Below are 26,268 nucleotides of genomic sequence, written 5' to 3'. Positions count from 1 at the left end.
AGAGCTGTCAGACCTGCACTGCCAGAGCAGTCAGATACACAGTCCTGCAAGGCTGACACTGGTTTGGAGGACCAGACTCATTTTCCTACAGCCTTCAACTTAATTTTTCACAAGACTACTGGGAGAAATTTTATTGCAGTGCAGCAGCTTATTTATTTTCTAACAAAATAACCACCCATAGAGGCAGTATTCAGAGCAATAAGCTGAGTCATGGTCATTCTTTGTAATGATTAATTATTTGAAAATGAATTTTAGATTTGTGTTGTATCTCTTTCCCTGCTGTTCATAACGAGTAAGTGGTTGAATGTTGTGAGTAATTCTAACTCATGGTCGTGCAAGTGGAGCAGCTGCTCTGTATTTTCAGTGTTCCAAATAATAGAAGAAAATTTGCATGTAGAAAAAATAGGTTTAATGTCCTAACCCTTTTGTATGAAAAAGGGAAAACTGTATGCAAACCGTCACATTTTCAAAGCAGCACAGGCATTTTTCAGCTACTCTTTCTTGCAGCCTGTTGGAAGGTCTCATGAATCAGCCTGTGATTTATGAATCCAGAAGGGCACAAAGGAGGCACATTATAGCTGTAAAAGTCCAGGATGAAATACCTCTGGTAGATGGGAATTGCATTTTGGTTGGCAGCAAGAAGAGCTCCTCTGAAATGTCAATAGCAAAGGACTCTGGACAAACTTGATCAATGCAATGTGATTTCCTAAGATTGCAAGTTCCTAAACTGTACCAGTTTGAGAGTCCCTTTTCTTGCATGATTGAATGCCAGCAAAAGGACAAGAGCAAGACCTTTTAATCCAGAATATACTGCTTTTAATCTGCAGCCCCTCTGCAAATCCACTCTCGGGTTTGTGGAGTTGAGTACCATGTCCTGTTATCTGAGAGAGAGAAGCACTTACTGCCTGAGCTAAGGCTTTCATATTTGCAAAATGATTCCAGAATCTCACTTGGAAAGCTCTACAGAAGTGTCAGATGTTATTATGTACCTCGTTGTTCCAAATGACAAGATGAAAATTACAGAAAGTAAGCCATCATTTTTGTGAATCAGAACCCTCCCACTTCCTTACCACTGCTTAGCAATTTTTAAGCCAGAAAAAGGAAGGATTTATTTAAAATCACAACTGTCATGAATGATGATTCCCAGCCCACACCTGGCTTTTGGAATGCTACATTTCTGAAGCTTTAGATGCATCTCTCAGCTCTTTGCAAGGAAGTTGTACCAATTCTGTGATTGTACCTCAAAAAAATTTTAAATGCTCTTAGTAGGAACAAAGACTACCGAAGAGTAATCTGGTTTGGTTCAAAAGACAATCTGAAAATGTGGCTTTTTTCTGTATAGTTGCTAATATGTGATTGCTTCAGATGTCAGTTTAGATCTGTTTACCTGTTTACCATCAGCACAGGGTGCAGATACAAGGCCGAATAACTAACCATGCTTCAGTACAAGCTAAATATATCTTGCTGCTCTGGATAGCCACAGAAATTATTAATGTTCTTTTCTGAGAGCTGTGTGGTCTGTTTCATTTCATGTCTGTGTGAGAATGAGTTAAACACATCTTTAATTTAAGAGAATTTTTTTTTAATGGAGAATGTGTGGAATTGTCTCCCAGCTTCCTTCAGCTTTGAATCATGTGTATCTGAGTAGGCATGTGATTTTTATTTTACAGAATTGTACAAAAACTCTTTCTAGCTTCTGAAGGCTTTGACACTGTGCAGGTTAAATGCTGTTGAATGCCAGTGTATTTCTGTGGCCAATCCCGTTTCCTTTTGCAAGCTTTGTGCAAGCAAAGCCCATGTGCCCATGTGCAGTCTCTAATTATTCCCAACACCAATCCAGCCAGTGGCAGTACATGCTGGGGCCATGGCTGCTGCCACGTGAACTGATTTTTAGCACAGAAGCCCACAGAATTTTTTTCCAGCACTTTTTGTAATAGGATCTGAGAAAGATTTGCAAGTCCAGTAGGCACACAGCTCCACTTGGACGGAAGATAAGCTGAGAGGGAGGTGAAGTGACAGGCAGTGCTGCCAGCCGTGAATCCAACACCCAGAGTCAATTCTTGTTTTCCGTGGGCTTTGCTTGTAGGCTGGTACATCAGCACTGGGGTGAGGGGTTTGCATCATCGTGACTCCAAATATAGCCAGCAGAGATCTGTGTGCACTCTGAGGAAGATTTGGGGAGTATAAGGAGGAGCCTCCTCTCTTTATGGCACATACAGGGAGTGAAATGTGAAAAGACTGGAGCCAGACACTGCTGTGCTCCCACCTCTTCTGTCTGCATCCATTCTGCTTTCAGAAAATGTACATCCACACCTCCCACCTGTGTTGAGAATAAACACAGTAAAATCTGCTAGGTACTTACAAACACCTCATAATTATTAGTAGGTTTGGAACCTGTGAGTGGTTTTCCCAAGTTTACATTGAGCTCTAATGTAGATAGTAAAACGTAAAAATGTAAAATCCCTGTTCCAGCTGAGCATTAGGCACTGCGCTGCCATGGCCCTAGACGGATGAGGGGTCTGTACTTAATCTTCACAGAGAAAGTCATGCTGGGTTTCAGTAATTAAAAAAATGTATAGATGTAACTTGCCATCTTCTGACTTGTTCTGTCTAGTCCTGCTTCAAGCAGATACTTGAAGCCTGGAATAATTCCAGAGGTTAGCAGGAGTTTGACAAAAAGCACATTCAGGCTATTTTTAATTTAAGGAAAGTACTTTGGGGTTTTCCTTGAAAAAAGAAAAAAAGTATTCCCTTAAATTATTAAAAAAAACCAAAACAAAACAACAACAAAAACCCCCAAGCCGTGCCTGCTCTGCTGTCTGAGTGCCTTTGCAGCGTCTCTACCGCCCTTTGCCAGTCTGTGCTGCTGGGTCTCCACAGACACCTCAGTTATGTCCTTCACAGGACGTCTGGCCTTTTAGGCAAATGCTGCACAGGCCATTCCCTGTTCCTGCTGCAGCTCCCGGGCAGACAGAATTAGCCTTGGAAACAGCTGTATGGCAGACAGAGCAGGGGCTGTAACTATCTGCTAAAATATTAGCGCGTCTTTCCAGAGAATCAGAATGAGCCAAACTTAGCTTTCATACATATGAGATTAATTCTGACCTGCAGTGCATGATCCGAAATGAAATCATACAAAAATAAATATTCCAAAACCTAAAGATCATGGCTCATTGCTCCTGTCTGCAAGCTCTTGGGTCTGGTTGTTTGTTGTGCCAGAAAGAAAGAGTCTCTCTGTCATTCACAATTTTTCTCTTTCCTTTTGAATTATTTTTCTGACCAATGAAGGCTTCAGGCTTGATTCCACTCTATTTCAGCAGCTTGACTGTAATTCCAGCATCAGCTGGAAGCACATGAAGGGTGTAGCAGACTCATGGGTTTGGCCACTTGCTGCTGTGTCCCATCTCAGCAGACTGGGCTCATGTTCTGTATCCTCTGAAAACTTCAGACAGCACAAACTCCTCTAGAGCTGGCTGCAACTGTACCATATCCCTGTCACCCACTACTGGAAAAGATTGGCATTTGGGATCAAGCTGATGTAATTTAGCTGATCTTAAAACATTCAGTAGCCAGAGATTGCTGAAGTAACAACTGCTGTACTCCTGTACAGAAAATCCCTACAGGGTTTGTCCACTTTTGCCACCTCTTGTCAAACTGCAGAGCAGGCAACACTCAAGTCTATTAATAGGTCTTTTGAATATGATTAATTGGGTTTTTAAGTGGGTCAGCTTCTTCCAGAATTTCTCACTTAGTTGCAGTTGCAGCTGTCTACATGTGATGCTTTGTTTTCACAGTATTGTCTGGAACTCTTTCCTCATTTAATGCACTCTTGTGATTTTTTGGGTAAGGTTTTCAGTAGGAGCCTGATTCATTCCTTGGTTTTATTTGCTGCTTGTATGTGCAGCCATGTCATCAAATTGCTTTCTGTGCTATGTGTGCACATGGCTGTGGAGCACCACAGATCCCTCCCTGACCTCCTGCTTCTCCAGTGATATACTTACTCTGAAGGGCTCTTGAGCCAGTTCTGCAGATGGACAAGTCTTGCTGCCTGTTTGGATACTTTTGTTTGTTTTATTTTTAATACTGTCCTAAGGTGAAATATTTTTTCATGGTTTGTCAAACAAGATTATGGATTTGACTGTAAAACTATGACTCATCTCAGCCTTCATTTTTCTTATTAAGAATGATCCTGGAGGAAAGTGCAAATGAAAATGTCAGATCTGTCATAAATAATGTAAAAATGACAGCCAGGAGGAGAGCTCTCACGGACCCTTTCTCTGTCCAGTTGCAGAAAAGAAATCAGTTTTGGAGGGCTGGGGCTGGGGTTCGTGCAATTTTTGTCATCCTTTTACCTTCACATTTAAGTGTTTACGTCATCCAGGTATCTAGTCCAAATGTCTGATTTTTTGCCTTTTATTTTGGGGCACCATATATTGTCATTCTTCATTGTTTAGTCCAGAATTAAGCATTTGAGCTTATAGCTCCTATTCTTAGTTGATTCTATGAATGTGTTTCATCTCCCTGATATTTTATTTCTGAAAACAGTGCTATATCCAGAGTGCAATTAAACTGGTAACTCTTTGCTCTGTTTTGTCATTAAGCCAGTTTTAAAGACTTAATGTCTCAAAAGAGAAAAATTATGGTGGACCAGCAGTAAAAAATTAAATCCTTGCCTGTTCTTCAGCACCGGATACATGAAGCTGTTGATGAAGTGTGGTCTGTTGCAGCTGATGGTGTGAGGGCACAGAAATGTGTTGCCAGTTGCAAACATCAGATTTCAAGGTCATGCTCAAATACTGGCCTATTGATAGGGGTGAGGTCACAATGTATTAACACATTGGGACTGGAAGTGCTGGAAACCTTGAATTTAATGTCAGTGCCTGCTACAAAACACAGTGGGAAACTAATGAAAACAAACATTATTCTTCTCTCATTTTTTTCTCTTTTAAGGAGGAGAGTCTTACTGGGGAAAACCTTTCAAAGATGAATTCAAGCCAAATTTGTCCCACACAGGACGTGGTGTTCTTAGCATGGCAAATTCGGGACCCAACACAAACAGATCACAGTTGTAAGTAGTCACTTGCTTTTTTGTGCTTTACTGTTTCCCTCTGGACATTGTGTCTCACTCTGTTAAGAAGAAAAATGACATTTTATGAGCTACTCTTTAAAGTTCAGTCAAGTGAAATGTTCTGTCAAGTGCTGCATGTTGCAATCAGGGCTGCAGCTGCTCTTAGCCAATCTAAGAGCAAAGTGAAGCACAGCAAGAAAACCTGTAGGTTTATTATATCAGCAATAATTTGTCTTTTTGGTTGTTATGATTTGAAGTTTTTGTTGGTTTTTGTCAGTGTCCCTCCCCAGTGTAACCCCTATAAGATCATTCATCACATCTCTTCAGTCTGTTTAAATTTAGCCCCATATTGAGCTTTTTGACGGAATGAAATGAAACATAAACTCTATGGGAATATTACTTCTTTTTAGTCACCTGATTTTAAATAAATGGGAACGGTTCTGCTCTGTTGAAATGTGTAGACCTAGACGTGGCAGAGTGTACAATCTGGGATTGAGAATAACTTGTTTTCCAATGTACAAAAGCAGAATGAGGACTAAAATGAGGAAAAATTTAAAGATACTGAAGTTATAATGGCCTTGTTCATGTGTAACATTAATATGGGTGTTTGCCTGCAGTCCTTTAAAAATGTTCTGTGTCACTTTGAGCCAACTATTTATGGGTTGCTCTGTAAGTACTGCAATATAAAAATGTTCTTTTATTGGGAGCCCCAGGAAAGGGTAAGAGAGTGTGTGTGTGTGCAGTACCGTGTCTTGGCACTGAGGAGGGAGGGAGGGATGGGGTCTTGGTGTTCATGATGCTGTGTTATGATGGCTTGTAAACTCTGCAGCAGTGTGCTTTGCTTTAATTAAACACAAGTGCTTGTCTCAGGGCCCCACATTCTTAGGCTTACTCGCAATCTTAAGCCTAAGCACGTGTGGGGCAGTTTGCTGGATCAAGTTGCTATACAACTTATTTTGGATTTGAATGTTACTGCCAGCTCTCACATGCTAAATTAGGGGAGAGTAGAGACTTCTTTCCTCTTTTTTTTTTTTTGTTTTAAAAAGGGGATTCTAATAACAGAAGTTACAGAGACCATAAGTGATGTGCCATTTTGAGTCACATCATCTGCTGCTGTAAATGTGATTGTATGTTCTCCTAAAATTTGCAAATTAAATACAAAATTCCTTTATATGTAAGTCCTTAAGAGAGTCCAGCTGCCCATATTTGTAAAGGCTCCTAGGCAGCACTTAGACACATCTAGCAACTGCTCTAGCCTTAGGAGCTCTGTGAATAGCTCTCCCCATAGGTTACAGGCAATGCAGGGCAGAGGGAGCTGGGTCCCCTCTGCAAGGTGGTGTTTGAATAATGCTCAGGACTTTTCTGGGACCATCCTGAGTTATGTTAATTCTGTTGTCCTTAATTTTATTTTGACTGCAGTGACAGATGAGAAGCTTTCCCTGTATATTTGCTACTTCTCAGGGGTTTTTTATCACAGTGCTACATAACTGACCATGTGTTGATCTTAAGTACTGGACATCCAGGAATAAAGTGGTACCCTATGTAGGAGTTTGCAATCTGCACAGCATCCCAATGCTTTCCTAGGGCAAGCTACATCTTAGCAGACTGTCTGGCACATTGCAGCTGCTCCTATTTCAAATCATATAACTTCCTGAGGCAGTTGCTTATATGGAAAAGTGCTTTTGGAATGCTTATATATTTTTAGCTGTCTCCTATGTAGTGTAACAGATGGAAACAGGGAGGAGAGCCAGCACTGCATGTCCAGCCAAGACAGGCCATTGTGGTCTGCAGACCAGTGTGAAAACCTTTGTCTCATACATTTGTAGTCCAAGACTTCCAAAGAAGCATCAAGCTTTAGAGAAAAGCTTTAGTAGTAAAGGTTGCTTTGGATTAGTGTTTTAGTTCCCGTGTTTAAGTTTAAAAGTACAGCCCTCAAAATTAAAAGCCCAGTTAGTTACTTTTGACACTTGGAAATATTCTTCTGGGATCTGAAGCACGAGTGTGCTCTGTCCAGAGGAGAAATGGATCACCAACAGGCCAGTTTAAGGGAAGAGAAATGCAAAAAGTAAATATCCAGAAAATAGAAGTTTACACTGGCAGAGACTGTTGTGTCATGTAACTTTGTTTGCTGGATACAAGCTGCCTATCGTGCACAAGAAATGTTCTTCCCAAGCAGGATGCACGTCTGCCTGCCCTGCATGAGCTTCCCAGGGCCTGCATGGCAAGGAGGCAGATGCTCAGATTAATTTTGAACTTGCTGCAAGGTCCCCCTCTTGGAGTACTGTTTAAGAATGTGAGTACGGTGAAAAGTGAGAAGTCAAAACTGCAGGAATCCAGGGTGGAACTCACAAAACTGAGGAGTTAAAGGACATTTGGTCCACAGGCCTTCCAGAGAGGCAGAGGGGCTTGGCTTCTCTCCAAAAGCTTTTGCAGACACTTTGTGTTTTTAAGCATTACTGGCTGTTGTTGAGGGTCAGTGGGACAATGTGGTAACTGTTATGTCTTTATTCTTCCTAGCTTCATCACATTCCGCTCTTGTGCATATCTGGACAAGAAGCATACAGTTTTTGGAAGGTAAGTGAAGGATATTTTGGGCAGCAGCATAGCAGACGTTCTCCCCTGTATGTCTGAAGCATAAAGAGAAGAATCTAGTGACTCTTGTAATTGAACTGGAGCAAAATCCTAGCTCACAATCCAGTTCTCCTGGTCATCAGTAGGTGGGCAACATTGCACCAGTGCCAGTCAGCAGACCCTGCCTTGTTTTCCTCCTTCCATCACTGTAAGTTGCCTCATTTCCCTTCTGTGGGTGGCCCTCCAGGAGTCATGAACAAAGTAATCATCATCATGTAATGAACCATGTTAATATTTGTGCATGTTAATTGCTGGGACACAAGAGATTAGCTCTTCAATACTGCTTTCATCCTCTTATGAGCCATCAACTGAAAAATTAGTCATGACAGGACTGCTCTTCATCTCTTCATCATGGCATAGACCTTCTGCATAGATGAGGTCTTTTGGCCCTTCTTATTCTTTTTTATTTTATTATTCTTTTGGTTTACTCCTGACAATTATCACTGGTATGAAATCTGTATATTTATGTGCATGTGTGTGTGTACATACATACATGCTTATGCACACATATATAAAGATACTACCAATGCCCAGACAGTGAGAGAACTTCATTCCTTATAAAGAAGTCTCTTCTGAAAGTCTTTTCCAGTGAAGTCTTCACATGATAAAGATTAAGGTATTTATTGCAGAAGAAGGTACAAAGTCTTTGTTATGGTTTGTTCTTTGCTTCCTGTGCTGCAGGTACTTGGTATTTAGCAAGTCAAGCAGAGTTGTTCTCAAACACCCATCGTGCAGGGCAGGAGGGGGAAATGCTACTAGCCTGCTGCATTGGTAGTTCTTGAGAATCTTACAATCTTTTTTACTTGTAGTTTTGGGGTTTTATTCTTTTCGTAGTTTTATTCATTTGGAAGTCGGCAATGGAAAATAAAACCATGTGCTGTTTACTTTGATTGAATGTCATGCAATTGTGCTGTACAGTGAGAGTGATATATTTAATCCATCTTCCCTGCCTGCAAGTTCTTGAGGCAGAAACTGCTTCATTTTAATGGCACTTTATTTTAGTGCTGTTAGTTCCAATACTGATTCTTCAATAAATGCACTCTTGGAAATGTATTTTTTTCTTTCTCAGGTTTGTCCTAGAAAAATTCAAAGTTCCCTTGTCCTTTAGTGAAAGGAGATAATAAAGCAAATTCTAATACTAAAAGCTGAGGATTGGTATATTCTTGGAGGACTTACCTTATCCAGATCTTAGGACTATTTCACTTAAGCTACACTTTGAGTCCACCTTGCAAAAACCCTTTCAAATCCCCTACAGTAATGCTGTTAACCTGAGCTGGCCAGCTCATCAAATTATGTCTGTGTTAGGACAGCTCAGCTGAAAATGTGCCTGTTCTTCAGTTCTGGATGCAGCCTGGCCTCAGTGAGCATCCTGTGTAGTCCTCCAGTGTCTTTGCTGTGTTTCCCCAGTGCACTCTAGTTTTACCAGAATTCACCAGGACAGAATTTGGAGAGAAGCTGAGCTTTCTGTGGTGCAGGGAGTGTGCTCCCCAAAGCCTTTGCACTGTGCTGAGTGTCTCAAGTACCTTGTGAGCAAAATAGCTCAGATGATGTTTCACACTGTATGTTGCCCTTTAGAGAGGAATTACTTCCAGGTAAATCTGGTTAAGTGTATACAGCAGAGATTTTTGCAGTTTGCAATGACTGTCTTAATTTGTGAACTGTCTTTGCTGCTACTGAAATCTGAGCTTAGGTGCCAGAGTGAAGAAGTGGTGCTGCTTATATTTTTAGCTGAAATACAATGGAAAAACTTTATAAAAAGTGTTGGTTTAGAATCATATTTGGCTTCCTGCATGAAAACTGAGTGACATCTTCATATGAACATAGAGCAGGGAAATTTTACTCTGATCTGTCTTGCATGTAAATGAAGATCAATTCAAAGAAGGTAAAAATGAAGATGCTGGAATATATGTATCCCAGTCAGTCTGTATTAATCTACAAATGGAATTATTGAGTAATTTAATTTACCTACAAATATAATAATAAAAGGTTGGTGTGTGTAGCTCTTAAGATCTATATTTTGTTATCAAAATCCTTCAGCTGTTTTTACCTGCATTGTTTTTAAAAGTCAGATAAGCCAGAAGATGCCAGAGATTGTACCTCTAGTAAAATTCCAACTTCAGTTTGCTATTTTAGATCCTGGGTGGTTCCAGGATTTGGTGACTATATCTGAGCTGATTATAGCACAATAATATCTGGGAAGCATATCTAGGAATAATATCTAGGCTTGAGAGCAGAATGAACCCATGATATCAGGATTCTTTGTTTCCATCAATGTTTAATTGTATTGTTAACTGGATGCTTACTGGCCTGTTGTGACTTTCATATAGATTTGAGGATTACTTATTTCAGTTAATATAAAAACCTAAATACTCGGATCTGAACTGTACTCTCAGCTACTCATCTGTGACTCTGGTTCATGTTAGTGTCACACAGTTATCTTGGAGAGCACAATTTGACCTGTTTGTAATTTGTATAGAACTTTTCAGCAGGCTTTCCATAGTTTAGAGAACAAAAAAAAGAGTGAAAAGGCAACCATTCCCTACTGTTTTCTTTGTTTCTTTGGTCATGTGTAGGATGCAACATTGAAAAGATCCTTCTCTGGAAATGCACCTTATGCATGTCCTCACTGGTTTGAAACACATTTTTTTACATAGGAGAATCTATTAATTCCCACACCTGGGCAGTGGGACTGTGAAGAGGTGACATGTGTCTGCCTTAGGCACTGGAATTTTCAAGTCTCAGGAGAAAGGTGTGGCTGGAGGACAGGGAAGGGCTCATCATGGTTGTGCTGCCTACCATGGCAGTGATGAGGATGCAGGTATTGAAAAGAAAGGAGATAACCTGGCATGGCTGGGGGGCAAAAAGAGAGAGTGAGAGAAGAATGCCTTCCCTTGGAGGTGTGTTCCAGGCTGCATGGATTTCCTGCTCCAACAGAGCTGCCTAGATTAAATTAGTAATTACCATTTCTAGTAATTACTATTTCTTCTGACTTAGAGAATGATGTAATTAACACGAAAACCAACTGGTGGCTTTTGTGGGCTTTTAGCTTGCTGGGAAGAGGTTTAATATAGAAACTGAGATAATGTAAACCAACTGACATGCATTTGCTCTGCACAGAGGGGATGAAAAACATTTGCAGGGGGCTGCTGCCTGGGGAGGGTTCTGCCTGCTGCTGCCCTGGGCTGTGCCTGGGATCTCCCTCCTACCCGTGCTCCGAGCAGGGCCTCGGCTGTGCTGTGACCTGCAGGAGCTACAGGAACACTACAGCCAAAACAGCAGATAGGCTCAGGTTCCTGCTTGGTGTGCTTTATGAAATTTAGATGCAATCCATGCTGTTATTATGTTTTCTGTTGCAATGGTTCACAGCTCCTGTGGACCGGAGACCTGGTACATTTGCCCTTCATAAGCAGAAATAGAAACATAATCTCTGTCCCTGAGAGCTGTGTAAGTAGAAAAGAGATTGCATATAGATACAGGGAAGTTGTGACAGGGACCCATTTCAACCTACCTTCCACCACCTTTGGGAAAAGAAAGCCCCAGGAAAAAAGGAAATTGCTTCATTGATATTTTTTGGCAACCTGTTCCAAAGCTAAAGGCACGCATTAAAAAGTGCATGTGTAAAACAGAAGGAGAGAAATGCTTTCAGAATTTCGGGTGAGATTTAAGACAAGCAGAGCATGGTGGGCTTGAAAATGAGGGCATGTTGCAGGTATGTGATGTGATAAAATGAAGGGCAATAAAGGGAGCAGAGAGAAAAGTGTTGTGGTCAGAGTGGCAAAGCTGGAAATTATCTGTGCAGCAGTTCTGTGTGTTTATTAGAGCATCACTTGTGTTTGTCAAGAGCTGAGAAAAGAAAGTGGCAACGAGACAGGAGATGAGTGTGTCAAGGACAGTTTTCTCATTTGTATGAGGCTGCACATATTCTGCTTACATGCATAACTTTTACTGTCTCTTGAGGTTTCTGCTGCTCATTCTTCAACTCTCTTGTTCCCAGAAATAATGAACAAGGTGGTTTGGGAAACCTCAGACTTGGTCAGATTGGAGGCATCAGTCAGTAGCTGACATGCACTCAGCTTATTCTTCTCTTTTTTCCCCTTCTCCCCTTGCCAGATGCTTTTGTGGAAGAGAGTTCTTCCCTTGGATCAGTATCACTCTGTATTAAGTATTCCTTAACCTGTTTAATGCTTTCTACTGCAATTCTGTAGACTGGGGCAATGAAAGTAACTCTCATCCTCTAAAGTAATTAGCAACATAAAGCAACTACCAGGCATTATTCAGCTACCCAGGTACTGTTAAATAACACAGTGTATGTTTCCACTTGTCACATTCCCTGTATGATTTGAATCAGTGAATCCCAGTTGCTTCTAAACTGGAAAACTCATGTTCTTATGGCTCTTCTGCTTTAGTACATTTGAAGATCAGAGAAATTGTGTGACAGCAGAAGAGCTAATTCTTTGTAGGGAGAGTGACCTAATTTTGCACTGCAGAGTCTGCTCCCCAGACACCAGGATAGGAGCAAAGAGCAAGGTGGGAAAATGAGCCAGGCCTTCCTGTGGAGGCCAGGGCTTTGGTGTCCTGCAGCACATGAGCACTGGGCTGTTGGAGCTGCATGAGGGCTGCTGTCGTTTCCAAAACAGTTGTATGATCTCTGAAGAGGGACCTGTGCCAAGGCAGGGAAGTCCTTTCGTGCCAGCTTCATCTGTTGAGTCTAGTTTCAATAAGCTTTTTTCCAAGTTGTTTTAGTTTTTCAGCACCTTTTATTACCATGTCTCGCCTGCTAGATTAAGCCCTTATCTAGCAGAGAGATGGAGATGTTTCAGCTGCATCCTTGTTGCACACTGGAATTGCTCACTCCATTGCAGATTGGGTGTATGCATAGAAAACATTTTGTCCTGAGTGTACGTGTTTGTGCACGTATGTGTTCTCTCTGTATATATAAATGTATGTTTTTATAAAAATAACCTTCGGGGCAGAATGTGTTTACAAAAGAGCAATTTTTCTTTCTGGTTTCTGTTTGTAGTTTAAAGCTTTTCTTGAAAAAAAAAAAGTCCAGACATTGTTCTTGTATCATCTTCTGACCAGGAAACTCTATCATGTTGGCCCACTGCCATCCCCAGCATTGCATAAGGCTTAATTCCTATAATTCTTCCAAACAAAAGTAAGAGAAATAGGTTCATGTGTGAATGTCTCTGAGACTGCAGGGGAGGTGCAGTTTTTCTTTGGGGGCAGCACTAACTAATGTACAGTGAGACCTTCACCGGCATGTTGCAAATGGTTAAAGCCTGCTCCGGGTACTTCACTTCTGCATCATGCAAAGGCATAGGCAGTGGTTATGAAGCAAGGTTACTAGTTTACATAAAGGAGCCTTAACAGGAAGTGAGATTTTAATAACACATCTAAATGTGAAATGCAAAGATTTCCAGTGCTAACTTACCCAGCTCTCAAGAAAACAGAATTGCACAAGGGCACATTTTTGTTTTCATTCCTATGCCAACAGAAAAAAATACCCTAAATATACCTGCCTTGTCGCTCATGCTTAAATGTAATGCAACATTTATCAAGCTCCTCTAAAAATACAGGCTATCTCAGGGATGCTGAGCTAAATATATAGTTGAGATCATCATTTCTCTGTTCGACATCTACTGGAAGCACACAGCAAATCCTTGGTTTCACTGGTTGTTCTATTGTGAATGGTGTCTTGAAAGTGTCACCCTTTTCAGTGTTGGATGTCACCTGAACGTCTTCTTAAACCTCGGTCAATTTAGGACAAAGCATGTGTGACACCTTATAAAAGGAATACGAGCCAGAAGCAGTGGAAAAGGTTAATCTTGTTTATCCCTTCTCCCTTCCCTTCCCTGCTGGCTCCCAACTTGGCACAAGTGGCATTACATGAGACCAGCCAACCCAGTGTGAACAGTCACTGTCTGTGTCACGCGTTTAGCACGTGTGAAGAGTATAAAGGGATGTTCGTCTGAATTTCTACAGTCTGCATTTGCTTCTACTGAAAATTATGTACAGATTTCCTTGAATATTATAATAATACTAAGTAGTGGCTCACTCTTTAGAGGATCTTTTTTTACTGTTTTAATGTAGCGATCTGATGGACTTTTCTACATATAATTTGTATGGGCTTTTTTCTTGGCCCAAAATATGTGTTGTTGGACAGCCAAAGAATCCCAAAAACTTCTCTGGTATGTTGGTTTCCATATTCTGTGAGGAGCAGTTGCTGTAACGGATGCCAGTGCATGGTCTTTTACACATTATATCTCATCAAGCTGATTTTAGTGATGCAATGTAACATCGTGGGATTTGACAATAACAAACACGTAACATTTCAAGGGCCTGCATGTACCTTGTCTCTCTCAGATCAGAGGAAAGCTGGTAAAAGCCTTTACAGTTTAGAATATTCAAATTTTTTTGCATCCAGCTCTGACTGCCAGGTTAGCATGTAGTTCCATTTTTACTGCATGGGTGATGTTTGGAATTAGATTTTATCCTTTTTGGATGTTAATTTTTAGTGGTGAGATGCCAGCCTCAGCCAGGCCTGACCCTGACAGAGCTCCCAAAGCTCCCTGAACAAAAGTGACTCATAGATTATTATTTCCTGTCCCTCTGGTCAGAGCTCTTGCCTCTGAGCTGGTGCTTTGTATTCAAATTAGTTTTTATTTTTTATCAGTGTTGCAGCACTGTCCTTATAAAGACAAAAACATATATTGAGAGCTGACAGTGTAATACACAGAGAGACTCTGTGCAAAATGTTGGAGGGTGCAAGGGAGAAAAAAGGAAGCAATTTTCCATTTGAGAGACAAGGAGTGAAGAAGAAAAGAGAATGACATGCTCTGCAGGCATAACAACTTTGTCTTCTTCCCCCTTAGCCCTTTACAATCATGTCAAAATAGACTCTTTAGGTCATTTACTGATGACCTGTGAATGCCATGTCTATCATAGCCTTTCAAAATGTACAAGTGACAAAATATTACCAATAAAGTTAAATTAGCAGAGCAACTGAAGAGCTGGTAACCATCAGTAAAATGCATTAGGGCTAATATTGTGGGAGGTCTAGCTATGGGCTAGGGGATTACTCAGATGAGATTGCCAGTGCACAGCTGATCTGGCCATTTCAAATTATTAGAAACCTAATTAAATGAAAACACACAATCAGATAATGAGTGATCTGTTGGCTAGAAAATCCTCTGATATTAAATCAGAAGTTTCCTTTGGGGCAGTTAAAATACAGTGAATATATCTTGGGTTGGGTTTTAATCACCAGTATTATAAGTGAGTCTGATACTGGCCTGAAGAGAGATTGTAAAATTGAATTTTTGTTACGAACTTTCCAAAGTTCATACAGGGTCTTCAAGCCCTGTGCAGCCTCCCCCAGTCTGCTCCCTCCAGTCACAAATGACTGAGGCTGTTCTAGCCTGCGTCCATGGGTTTTAATTGCACCCAGAAGTCACAGCCTGATTACAGAATAGCAGCAGGCCCTTGGGGAATAAAGTTTGGAGCAGCACTGACACATGAGCAAGCACAGCTGTGCTGGGGCAGGTGCTGAGAACACCCTCTCTGTCTCAGTTCCTTCTCTGTGATGGGGTCTGTCCTTCTGGTTGTGGTTACAGCCTGCCCCAGCCCATGGGGTGGCAGTGAGGGCACTGGGGAGTGGTATAGAAGGTGTATTTCTCCATTGGATCAGCTGAGACCATGGCAGGTGAGCATCAGAGGCCTCTTCTGGTGCTGGCCAGGCAGACACTGCCATGGTGGGACTGACAGATGCCTTTGAGATGGAAATACCCTGGTATGAGTGTATAAAATGTATAAATATGACTGTGATACCATGAGTGTTTTGGTTGAGGCACTGCTTATTTCTTTTATATGAAAGCAGAGTTAGGTGATAAAATGCTCCACATATTCCACCAGTTTGGTATCTTTTTTCCCCACCAGTTTCATTTAATTTGATTTTCCCCCATTTCATCTGCCCATCCCTTGGCAGCCTACTCGTGCTGGTGCTGTTGTCCCAGTAACAATCAGGCTTCAAAACAGTTTTTCCCCTGTGAAAGCTGGGGGATTGCTGGCTCTCAGCTAGCCCTGTCCCATGGGCAGCCCTGGACTCCTCAGTGGCCTGTTCCTGCCCTTGCTGCTGATCTCCTGGCCCCAAACTCCCCTGGCTCCTGGAGCAGTGTTTTTGAGAACTACGGCTGCTTCTCATTGTCCCATAGCCATTAATATGGGCTGTATTTTTGGTTCCTGGCCATGTGGCTTGGCTCTATTAAAACAGATATTGTCCAGCTACAGCCTGCTTTGGTAATAGATTTAGATCACTCGGCATCAACAGCCTGTCTTCCTCTTTATTTACTGCTCTTCTAAGAATAGCTGTTTTCAAATTTAATTGTGGATGATGATGTGCATAAAAGTGTTAAATACCCTGGGACCAAGAGCTGCTCCCAGCAGGACCCCTCTGAAAACACACTGACTCAGTGGTTCCTGTTTAAAATTAGATTTTGACACCTGTCAACCAATTTTTTATTTAATGTGTGCTGTATTCACTTTATATCATTCTGGTTCCTCAATCAAAATATCTGCCGCCTTCCAGAAGTCTGTTCCATGGACACTGTTATCCCTGTTAACCACATCTGTTGTCTCAAAGATAGAAGGTTGTTTGACAGACACTGTTTTCCACAAAACCTTGTTGATTGCTGTTACCTATTTCCTTTCTTTCTTAATCATGTCCTGTCTCCGCTATTCCATTATTTTGTTGGGACAGATGACAGGATGACAGGATTATAATTATCTGGGTTTCCCCATTTATCCTTTCTAAGTATGCTTTTCTAGAATGTTCCCATTGTTCCACACTTTTTTGGAAAATAAACATGCAACAGTCCAGAAAGCCTTCAGCCTTAAACATTTTCAAGCAAGTGTTTGGATATGTTGACTTGAAAAGTGAGAACCCAGGGATCAAAGGCCCTCCTAGGTGAAAACTGCTTTGAGAACTGTCCTGGCCTTACCCTGTGGCTGTGACTTGATGTTCTGCTGCCTTTGCAGTGCCCTCACAAGCTCAGTCATGATGTTCTTCTGGAGGAATCCTGTGCTTTCTGTGTTACTGGTGTTAGTGCAGACAGCTCTGCCTGTACTGCTGTAGTTACCATTCTCTTCCTGATATATCACTCTTAGGTTTCATATACAGTTTAAAAACAAAGGAAAAGAAAAGACTTGTTCTTCATCTGGCTGGTTTGTGTGGCTCCCAGGTTTTGGGCTTTGCTTTGCCTTTGTTTGACTTTTCCATGTTCTGTTTAATTTTAAATTCAAACCCCATATTTGAGGAAAAAATTTTTATCTTCCACACTGAATGGCATTATCTTAGATCTTCCTAACACAGTTACTGATTCCCCTCTCCCCAGACATGATGATTTTAAAATCTGCTAGAGTAATGGGCATAAATCAGATATATTTAAGGTAAGGGTGTGGGAATATTTTGAGTATGTTGTGACAACTGCATAACATGACCTTCCTCTTCTAGGGTGGTTGGTGGCTTTGAGACTCTGACTGCTATGGAGAATGTGGAAAGTGACCCAAAAACAGATCGTCCCAAGGTACACATGAAGCACTGGGGGCAATGGCCTCAAATGGCAGTGCTGATCACTCTGCTGACACTTCTTGAAACAAAAATAGGGGGAGGTGGCACAACTTAATCAGCAGATGGAATTACTGTTCTTCTCTTCTGCTTCCAGGAGGAAATAAGAATTGAGACAACAACTGTTTTTGTTGATCCCTATGAAGAGGCAGATGCACAGGTGAGGTTGATTGGTTGGTTGGTTGAGGCTTTTTTTGAAAGGCCAGAGCTCTTCTGTAAAGAACTTTGCCACTTAATGCCTGTTCTTTGCACATGGGCAGCCTCCTGGCCCATCTGGTTGCCAGCTAAGATTAAGCAGCTGCCATTCAACATTGTCTTTCTGCCAGGATCCCAGTTGCTCTTTCAGTGGAGAGTTACTCTTGTAAACTGAGTCTAGCACAGCTCCCAGTCCATCACACTTCTGATGGTTTCCTTTCAAATGCTCCCAGTAGCTGTGGGTAGCTGCAGGTGAGAAGAAAGGAGTCTTGCTGTAATGGCTGCAGACAGCCTGTTTGTAGTGGCCCTTGAGGGCTGTCTCATAAAGCCTGCCCTATAATCTCAGCAGTACTGATTGCTGGTTTAGAGTGCTTTAAAGCTTCAAAGAATCATAGACATTTTCTCCTTACTCTGCACTATCTCTTGCAACAGATTGCACCCTTTGCTTCCCACAGGTTGCTGCTGAAAGAGAGAAGTTCCAGGAGGAAGAAGAAGCAGCCAAAATAAAGGCTGAGGTAGTCCCACCAAAGAAAGAGGTTCAGACTCCTAAAACTTACCGGCAGGGGATTGGAAAATACATCAACATGGCTGCAGCGTGAGTTCTCTGTCTATCTGATTTTTGCTGAATATTTTAGGTGCCTTTCCTGCTGGATGCTGGCCCTGTCCAGTGCCATTGCTCAGATGTTTGGTTTGGGCTAGCAAAGACACCCTCATGTAGTCCTAACAGTCAAGAGTTTACTTTACTCCTGTTGTTTTTCAAGGTCACACGTTAACTGAGCTTCTCTTTTAGCCCTTGAACATGACCAAGTTGGTCTTTAAAAGTGTTTGCTGACTTCAGAACTGTAGATACATTTCCAGAACTCAGAAGTCTTTGAGGAACTGTACTGTGTCACTTCCTAGACCATCTTTTATCGTCTTCCTTTTCTGCAGCTATTTCTGAAGGCCATGGTCCCACAGATGTTTCTCTTTTAGCAACTTCTGCCCTGCACAAAGTAGCTGCCCCAGGCCCCTGTCAGTTTGCTGCTCTGGTTCCCTGTTCAGCCACACAAACAGCTGTACCAGCACAGCTGAAATGGCTGGAAAGGGGAGCAGGTTCCCAGGCTTGCTGTGGGAGCACAGGGCAGCTGGGTAGCTCCAGGGTACCTGGCTGGTTGGACTGCCTTATCCTAAAGCACCCTCTCCCAGACACCCTTTGTACCGTTGTCAGGATAGGCAGCACTGCTTTCTTTCCTAAGGATGGCACAGAATCCTGTCTGAGCAGCAGCTTAGCATGTGTTTTGGAAAAATTAAAATAAATGCCTTCCACTTGATTTTTAGCAGACTTCTCTAAAAGCATTTGCAAAAATGCTGTTGTCTGTCTGCTACATAAAGGCCTGTATTTATGTATACACAGATCTGGGCAGCCATTCAATCAGCTTGTGTGTGCCTCTGTGACTTACAGGCATTGGCATAAGTGTGAGAACAGAAATATGTTAGCTCAGATAGGTCAGTTTAGTGTGTCAGTAAAATTTTTCAGTTGCAGAGTATTGCTTGTCCCTTAAAATACATAAATACATACAGCTTAAAACTGCTGACATGTTGCACTCTTATTTACAGAGGAAATCCAGCAGTTTGTGGCTCTATGGAAAAGACCAGGTAGTAGAGAAAGGACCTTCAGTCACTGCAGCCTGCTCTGGCAGCTTTAGGGTTCTGTGTTCTCCCTATCAGCTACTGATATCTGACAATAAAACCACAGCATGTGAGCTGGCTGCACAGCGTTCCCTGGGGTTGCAAGCTCTGCTCAAGAGAGACTGATAATAGCAGCAGCAACTGCAACAGGCTGGGCTCAAGAAACAGGAAAGGATCTGAAAAGCTCTCCCAGCTGCTTTATACCTAATTCCCCATAAATTCTTTTTCTGCCACTAGTGCAGGTGAGAAGGTGTGCAGAGAACTCATGGCTCATGTTTTCGTGACCATGTTAAAAAGGTACAGCTGTTAAATCTTCAGCTCTGGCCTGGAGAACTTACTGTGCTTTGAACACATTCCTGGGAGTGTTCAAAGCCTGGCCCAAACCATCCCCGTGGACTCATTCTCCCTCTTTTTGGGCATGCCAAAGGCCCCTATCCCCAACCCCTGCAGTCCCCATGCTGGCATGGAGCTTGCACTCCCGTCTAGTTGACAAGGGATGGGCTGGCGCCAGTACAGGTGGTGCTGGGAGAGAAGAGGCAGAACAGGCACCCAAGCTGCCCTGGTCCCACTGGCAGTAAAGACTCCCTGAGAGTTGTTTTCATTCTGGCTGCAGGAAGCGCAGCGTGGAGGATGACGGGCCCTCAACCAGCACAGCTGTGAAGAAAGAGAAGAAGAGCACGGGCTTCGGGGACTTCAGCTCCTGGTAGCAGCATGGGGAGCCCAGCACTGGGGCAGCACAGCGCAAATAGGAGCCTCCCACGTGGTCCCAGAGAGCCCAAAAGACAGTCTGTCCTGGGGAGGGAAGGCACCGGCCTGCCCTTCCACTGGCAGAGAAGACTGCTGCTTTGTTGAGGCTGGTTAATGTGGCTTTGTTTTCTAGAGAGCGCATTGCCCCACTGCATCTTCCTCGAAGGCTGTTTTGTTGTTGTTTTGCAAAGCAGGGAGCAGGCAGCGCAGCTCCCTGGGGATCAGCTGGAGCCTTCTCTCTGTGCCTGGCAGCAGACCAGGCAGAGCCCAGCTTTGCAGGACACTGCTGCAGTGAACAGCTACAGTGGTGAAAGAGCTCCTTTTACAGGTAATCATTTCCAGACCAGCCAAGTGTGCCAAGCCAGGGAATGAATTAATGTGCTGGGAAGCGCCTGTGCTGCTGGAGAGCTCTGTGGAGGGGCTCCAGCCTGTCCTGCCCCTACCTTCCAGCTGCCTCCTGCTGGTTCTCAACAAGGACCAATTTTGTCTCCTCTTTGCCAGGATCCTGTCTGGACTCACTGCTGTCAGTCTCTGAAGGGTCTCACTCACTCCAAAACGAGCCCTCTCTGTACCTGTTAAAGCCTCCCAACAGCCTGGGAAGCTGTGAGTCTGCATGGGGTGCCTGGGGCAGCTGCACCACTTACTCCTCCCAGTGGCTGCCCTTCCCTGAGCCACTGGGTGCAAGGATGCACCAGTTCACACCTGCCCTCAGGTCCCAGAAACTACAGCCTTGAGCAACTGAGCAGGAATAGAAACAACTCTCTTGTTTGTTTTTTTAATACCCATCCCTAAAGCCTGGTCCTTGCAGGGTAAAACATGCAGTCAGGCTTCCCATCATTAGGAAAAACCACATAATACAGCTGACAGGCATCCCAGATATTTCCATTACATACCCACAAATTATTAGGAATCTTAATAAAGGCCTTATGGGGTAAAGATATATCAGCCTGTGAAGTTTTAATTCCAAAGCATCTGTGTGGTACTGTCACTTAGACGTAGCAGGCTAGATCCTGAATATCACTTTTCAGCTCATCTTAGGTGTTTTCAGATAAGAGAAATGCCCTCCCTACCTCCTGTGCGGCTGAGGAGAAAGTTTTGTAATCCCCTTTGGAACAATATATTTGTATCGGTGGTTTCATTCTTTAAGAAAATACTCCATTTATAGGAAATTGCTGTAAAAACTTTTGGAAAATATTTTGCATTAAATGCTGTTATTTTCTTTCGAGTGCTTGACTTTGACTGTTTGACTGTTATTTCCAAGATCACAGCATTGCAAAGTTGATTGTTGTACAAGGAAATGATTAATTCCTGCTTTTTAAGATGCCCATATGGAATTCTGGGATCTCTGCGGATATGATTACATCTTTGCTAAATCATAGGAAGTTTAAACTAATTTGAAAGTAGAATAGGGGGAGTTTGTTTTGCAGACGTCCAAGTTTGAAATAACATGTTTGATTACTGGAATGGGGGATTTGATGGTACTTTCCTAAAGCTGAGTTTCTTCTGTCTTATTGGAACCTCTTGTTTCTCCTGTGCTGGCCCTTTCGTGACAGGTTGTTATTGATCCCCTTTACCTAACTCGTACTTCAGCACACTTTTGAGTAGTCAAGTTCACAGCATTGCTAGAGCTGGGATAGGCAATTTTATGAATCCATAAGGATAAAATGCTGGTTTTGTACTAGATTAAAATGGAGACTATTATGAAAGAAAGGAGCTTTTGATTACAAGGAAGGCAGCAGAGGTGTGGCAAGGGCTCCCATTTCAGCAAGTCTTTGCTGCAGATTGATCTGAGGGGCACTTTCCTGTTGTGGCAGCAGGCTCTAGAGATAACTGCCCACTTTCCCTTTCTGTTCCAGCTTTTTGGCAGAGCTCACTGCAGTCCCTGAAGGACCACTGCTGTGCACAGTGCAGGGGGACTGCTGCCCTTCCAAGCACTGTCTTTGCACCCCTTTCCTCACCATTTCTCACCATAACATCGGAGACAAAAGCGAGAACAATTTCCTGGCTTCTAGGAAGGGCTGAGCGTGACCCTTTCAGTTTTGCTCCAAGCAGGGGTGAAGCTCTCCAGCCATGGTTCACCTCTGGACCTGGATCCAGCTCTCTGGCCTGCTGGTGCTCCCAGCTGCTGCCCTGCTGGTGCTCCCAGGCAGGGGGACGCTGGCTCTGGCCCATGCCCAGGGTCCTGCACTGGCCCAGGGGTTTGGCCAGTGCCCAGTGCTGAGTCAGCAGCCAGACTGGGCTTCGCAAGAGCTCTGCAGGGCCAACACTGTCACTGTTCCACCACAGCCAGACCCTACAGTGGAGTTTTGTCCTGCAGAGCCCCGCCTCTGCTCTCTCCCACACTTACAATTCTGTGTATTCAAGTCAATTTCCTTTTAATTTCACCTTCCCTTCTGGTCATTGGAATCCACAGGGCCAGCGTGACACAAGCTCTTCTCTGAAAGATGGCAGTGGCACAGAGAGCGAGCCAGTGTGCTATAGCCCTCATTTTTCCAAAACCTGGCTCTTCACAGGGTGACTTGCAGTTTCCACTGTCTGAGCCAGGAAAGGGCAAGAAGGAGGATGTACTGAAACCTTTTTTCCCCCTTTTATCACTTGGTTCTCCAGCAAAGATGGTATGTTAAGGGAATACCCGACCAGCTCCTGCTATGGCCAGAGGGATCAGCAGAAACTGTGCAGCCTTACTACAGGAACTCACTCCTGGGAACCATTGTGCTGTTTGTAAGCACATTTTTACGTTATTTCACACTTTTCCAGTAAATGTGCTTAGAGAGAAAAAGTAGGATTTTAACCAGGGGCTGAAGAAGCTTTTGTTTGGCCTTGACTAGAATAACACCAGCCCTCTCGTACTTTGCACTGCTCCATACCTGAGTTGCTCTGCTGAAAGGCACGGGGTGACCAGTGAATTCATTGTTTCCTGAGATCTGGCACCATTGCAGAGAGCAAAAGCACAAAACACCCTTGAGAAGGCAGTGGTGTGTGGTGGGGCTGGCAGCCAGGGCCAATTGTTTCCATACACAAAGAGGGGGCTTATGGGGGACTCAGCTCTTCACCTCTGCTTTTTCTGGCATGAATTCAGCCTGGCCCCTCAAGGAGCAAAGTATTGTCTGTGTGGGAAACAGTGCAGATTAAACGGTTTTTCAAGCCATGTAGCTGCAACTCTGTTACCATATTTACCAAGAGAAAAAGCCAAAAATACTATTGTTCAGTTTAATTTTGCCTGTTTCCTGCTGGTTTGAATGGCTGCGGCCCAGGAGTTCAGGCTACCAGTTGCTCTGCTTCAGCATCACGTTTGATCATGGTGGTACCCATCTCACATGGGGCCACGAACTGTGAGAAGTCAAACTGTGTTTGAAGGGCTCCAAGAAAATCCTGCTTTTCCCTCGAGCCCACTTCAAGACACAGCTGAGCCCAGCATGGGCTGTGAGTCCCCTCGGCTGTTGGTAGTCACAGACATGGCCATGGCCACCCTGCAGGTGGAGGGAGCAGCTGCCGGATAAACCTCTGGGTTCTAAGTATCAAATATTTCTGGGATCCCCCTGCCACCCATCGACAGCAACGTTTGGAAGGAACAGGATGTCGGAAACCTGGCATAGGAAGCATCTTTTATAAGCAAGAGGAGGGGATTTGCCAAAACACCCCCCAAGTTTCCACACACTGTTTGCTTTGGAGGCGGCAAACAAACGCCCTTAGACTGCACAGGAAGACGCGGCAGCGCCGGGCCCGGCCGGGGAGCTCTCACTTCCTCTCTTTCTTTGGGGAGTGTATTTGTTATCCCAGCCTTGTGGAGGATTTAACCAGCCTGTGCTGGGACTGTGGGGAAGGGGCCAGAGCCATGGCTCCGGGAGGGACGTTCCCACTGAAGGCGCACGCAGCTGTTTGGGACAGAGCTGGTGGAGGGGGGCCGATGGCGGGAGAGCTGAGGCCAGGGGTGAAGCCGTGTGGGGCTGGTGGCCTCACGCCATTTTGCTTCAAAGCCTGAAGCCCTGAGGCACCGACCATGAGGGGCTGCTGTGGAGGGGCGGCTGCGCACGGAGCCTCGGCAGGGCCGGCACTGACTCAGCCTCCAGGGAGCTCAGGCACTGCAGCCCGGTGACTTCATCCTCTGGAAATAGCAACCGAGGAGGAACAATCTCTGTCACCACCGTACCCGTACAGACACACAGGCACTGGCTGCTCCCTGCGCTGCTGCCTGCACCCGGCCCAGCACGGTCTGGGTGAGCTCCAGGGCAGGAGCAGCCCCTCCGTTCTTGCCCACAGCACGGACACGGCTGGAGCTGCTCCACACAGAACACCGTAGGATCGGGCTCCGTGGCAGCCCCACGAGGGACAGCGCACGATGCTGCTGCAGGAGTCGGTGAAGTCAAAGTGTGTGTCAAGGCCAGCCAAGTCACAACTGTATCACCCCGCTGCTCATACAGCAAAGACAATACAATTTGCACTCAACCAATAATGGCTCCTTGCCTAAAATGTGTATTCCCGAAAAGGCACCTGATTCCCTACAAAGGCTCCAAGGGAAAACGACTCCTGCAGTTGCCCTGGTTGCAAGTAAAGCAAAGCCATGGCAGCAGCTGGCAGTGGCTGTCTCAGGTTACAGGGGCCCTCACTCATCACTGGTGAGCTGAGTCTTCCTCAGGTTTGTGCTGGGCAACAAAGAGCAACCCCTGAACGTCCTAACTATGGCTCTGCCGCAATGGCCAGAAATGTTGGAGCTCCCATGGAGGCACCCTGCGGGTGTCCAGTCTGGAGTTTTCCAGGGGAACAGTGCAGGGACAGGACTTGTGGCACGGGGGCCAGTGTGAACGGCTGGTGTGGGCACAAGGCAGGTGTCCCACAGGCACCAGTCCCTGCATCCACCTGTCTCATCAGTCATGGCAGCCCTGTGCTGGCCACTGCAGCACATGCTGGCAGGAGCTGCTGCTGCCACCAGCACGATGCCTCAATAGTGGTGAGAAAAACCCTCCCCAGCCCCACATCCCCAGGCTGGGGCAAGCCCATGGCACAGGCCAGCACCTGCCCCCTTCAGCATTGCTGTGGAGCTTTCAGGGATTAAAGCATCTCTCCAGGCTGGTTTGAAGAAGGGCTGTCGGACTTTACTGGATTGTGAGGGGCAGAGAAGGCACAGAGGGCTCCAGGAGGGGCTGGGATTGATCAATCTGCCCAAGAGAGGAGGAGGCGGAGTGGGGATCAGGGCAGTTTCCTAGGTCGCTCTACCATTCCTGACGTCACAAAGAGGCCAAATCTTCCCTTTTATACAGAAAAAAAGGCTCATCAGCAATCACAGCAGGCTGAGTTTGACAGCTCATAATTTAATGGCTTTTAAAAAATAGACACAGCCTGTTTTAAACGCTGGTCAAGGTCTCCTCTGCCCTTCCCCTGGAAAGCCTTCCCAGCTCTCACTTCTTTGATATTAGATACTTTCCCTAATCTTTGGCCTTCATTTATTAATGGCTAATTATATCTATTTGCTTTAGTGCCAGCATTGTCCTTTAGCCTGAATAGCTTTTTTGCCTCCCTAATGTTTGCTTCCCAGTGCTATTTATAGGCAGCAATTGTATCTCCCTGCAGCCACTGTTGTGTTTGGCTACTCGGGCTCGGAGCCTTTGGCCTCCTCAAGCAGCCCTCCTGCCTCCCTCAGTGTCCCCTTCACAAGTGGAGGGGGTCAGATGGACCCCCAGCCAGTGCCTGGCTCTGGGGGAAACCAGTTGGGTGTCAGCACTGGCCGTGATGCTTTTGGGGCAGGAACCTGGGGGCAGAGCCGTGTGTCCCCAGGGAGTCCTGTGGGGTTATTTTTTTTAGGCAAAGGCAGGAATCACTCCAGGCTCCTGTTTGCCTTCCCTGTTCCTCCTTCCACATTTCTGTGGGGGGAGAGGAGCGCCCGGCAGCACGGCCCACCAAGGCAGCGAGGGAGGGCGTGTGATTCCTCACTGCACTTTCATCCCAGGATGAAAGGGATGATAGAAAACATTTGTTTTTGTGATAAAAGCAATTGACCCGGGAGGAATCTGCTTCCCCAGGGTGGCCTGCAGCAAATTGCGGAGATAAGGCACAACAGGCAGCAAACACCAAGTGCTTCCAAGCCTTGGAGCAGCTGCAGAGCAAATCCCTCCCTACGTGGAAGGAAACCCACACTGGGCTTCCACAGCTGCTCCCAAGCCCAGACAACACAGCCAGGGTTGGTTTTAGTGGATTTTGTTGGGAACAGGAAGGTCTGCAGAGAAGGACACTGTTCTGGTTTTTTTTTTTTAATGAATGGCCAGATTTTTTTATTGGAGACATCTTCACCACACATCTCAGCCGAGCTTTTAATAGATGGGTTCCTCGCCAGCAGCAA

General features: G+C 44.5%; 1 protein-coding gene across 1 annotated transcript in view; it reads left to right on the top strand.

Moving 5' to 3' along the window:
- Positions 1 to 21,167, top strand: part of PPIL2 (peptidylprolyl isomerase like 2) — a 67,820-nt gene extending 46,653 nt beyond the window's left edge. Inside the window, exons 15-20 of the mRNA XM_048322877.1 lie at positions 4,951 to 5,068; positions 7,586 to 7,642; positions 17,211 to 17,283; positions 17,422 to 17,484; positions 17,975 to 18,114; positions 19,801 to 21,167. Of these exons, the coding sequence (XP_048178834.1) occupies positions 4,951 to 5,068; positions 7,586 to 7,642; positions 17,211 to 17,283; positions 17,422 to 17,484; positions 17,975 to 18,114; positions 19,801 to 19,894 (545 nt within the window). The 3' untranslated portion in view covers positions 19,895 to 21,167. The remainder of the gene's footprint in view (positions 1 to 4,950; positions 5,069 to 7,585; positions 7,643 to 17,210; positions 17,284 to 17,421; positions 17,485 to 17,974; positions 18,115 to 19,800) is intronic.
- Positions 21,168 to 26,268: the final 5,101 nt, after the last annotated feature.

The sequence above is a fragment of the Corvus hawaiiensis genome, chromosome 18 (genome assembly GCF_020740725.1).
Source record: "Corvus hawaiiensis isolate bCorHaw1 chromosome 18, bCorHaw1.pri.cur, whole genome shotgun sequence".
NCBI lineage: Eukaryota > Metazoa > Chordata > Aves > Passeriformes > Corvidae > Corvus > Corvus hawaiiensis.
This window is presented reverse-complemented; position numbering and strand designations above follow the sequence as displayed.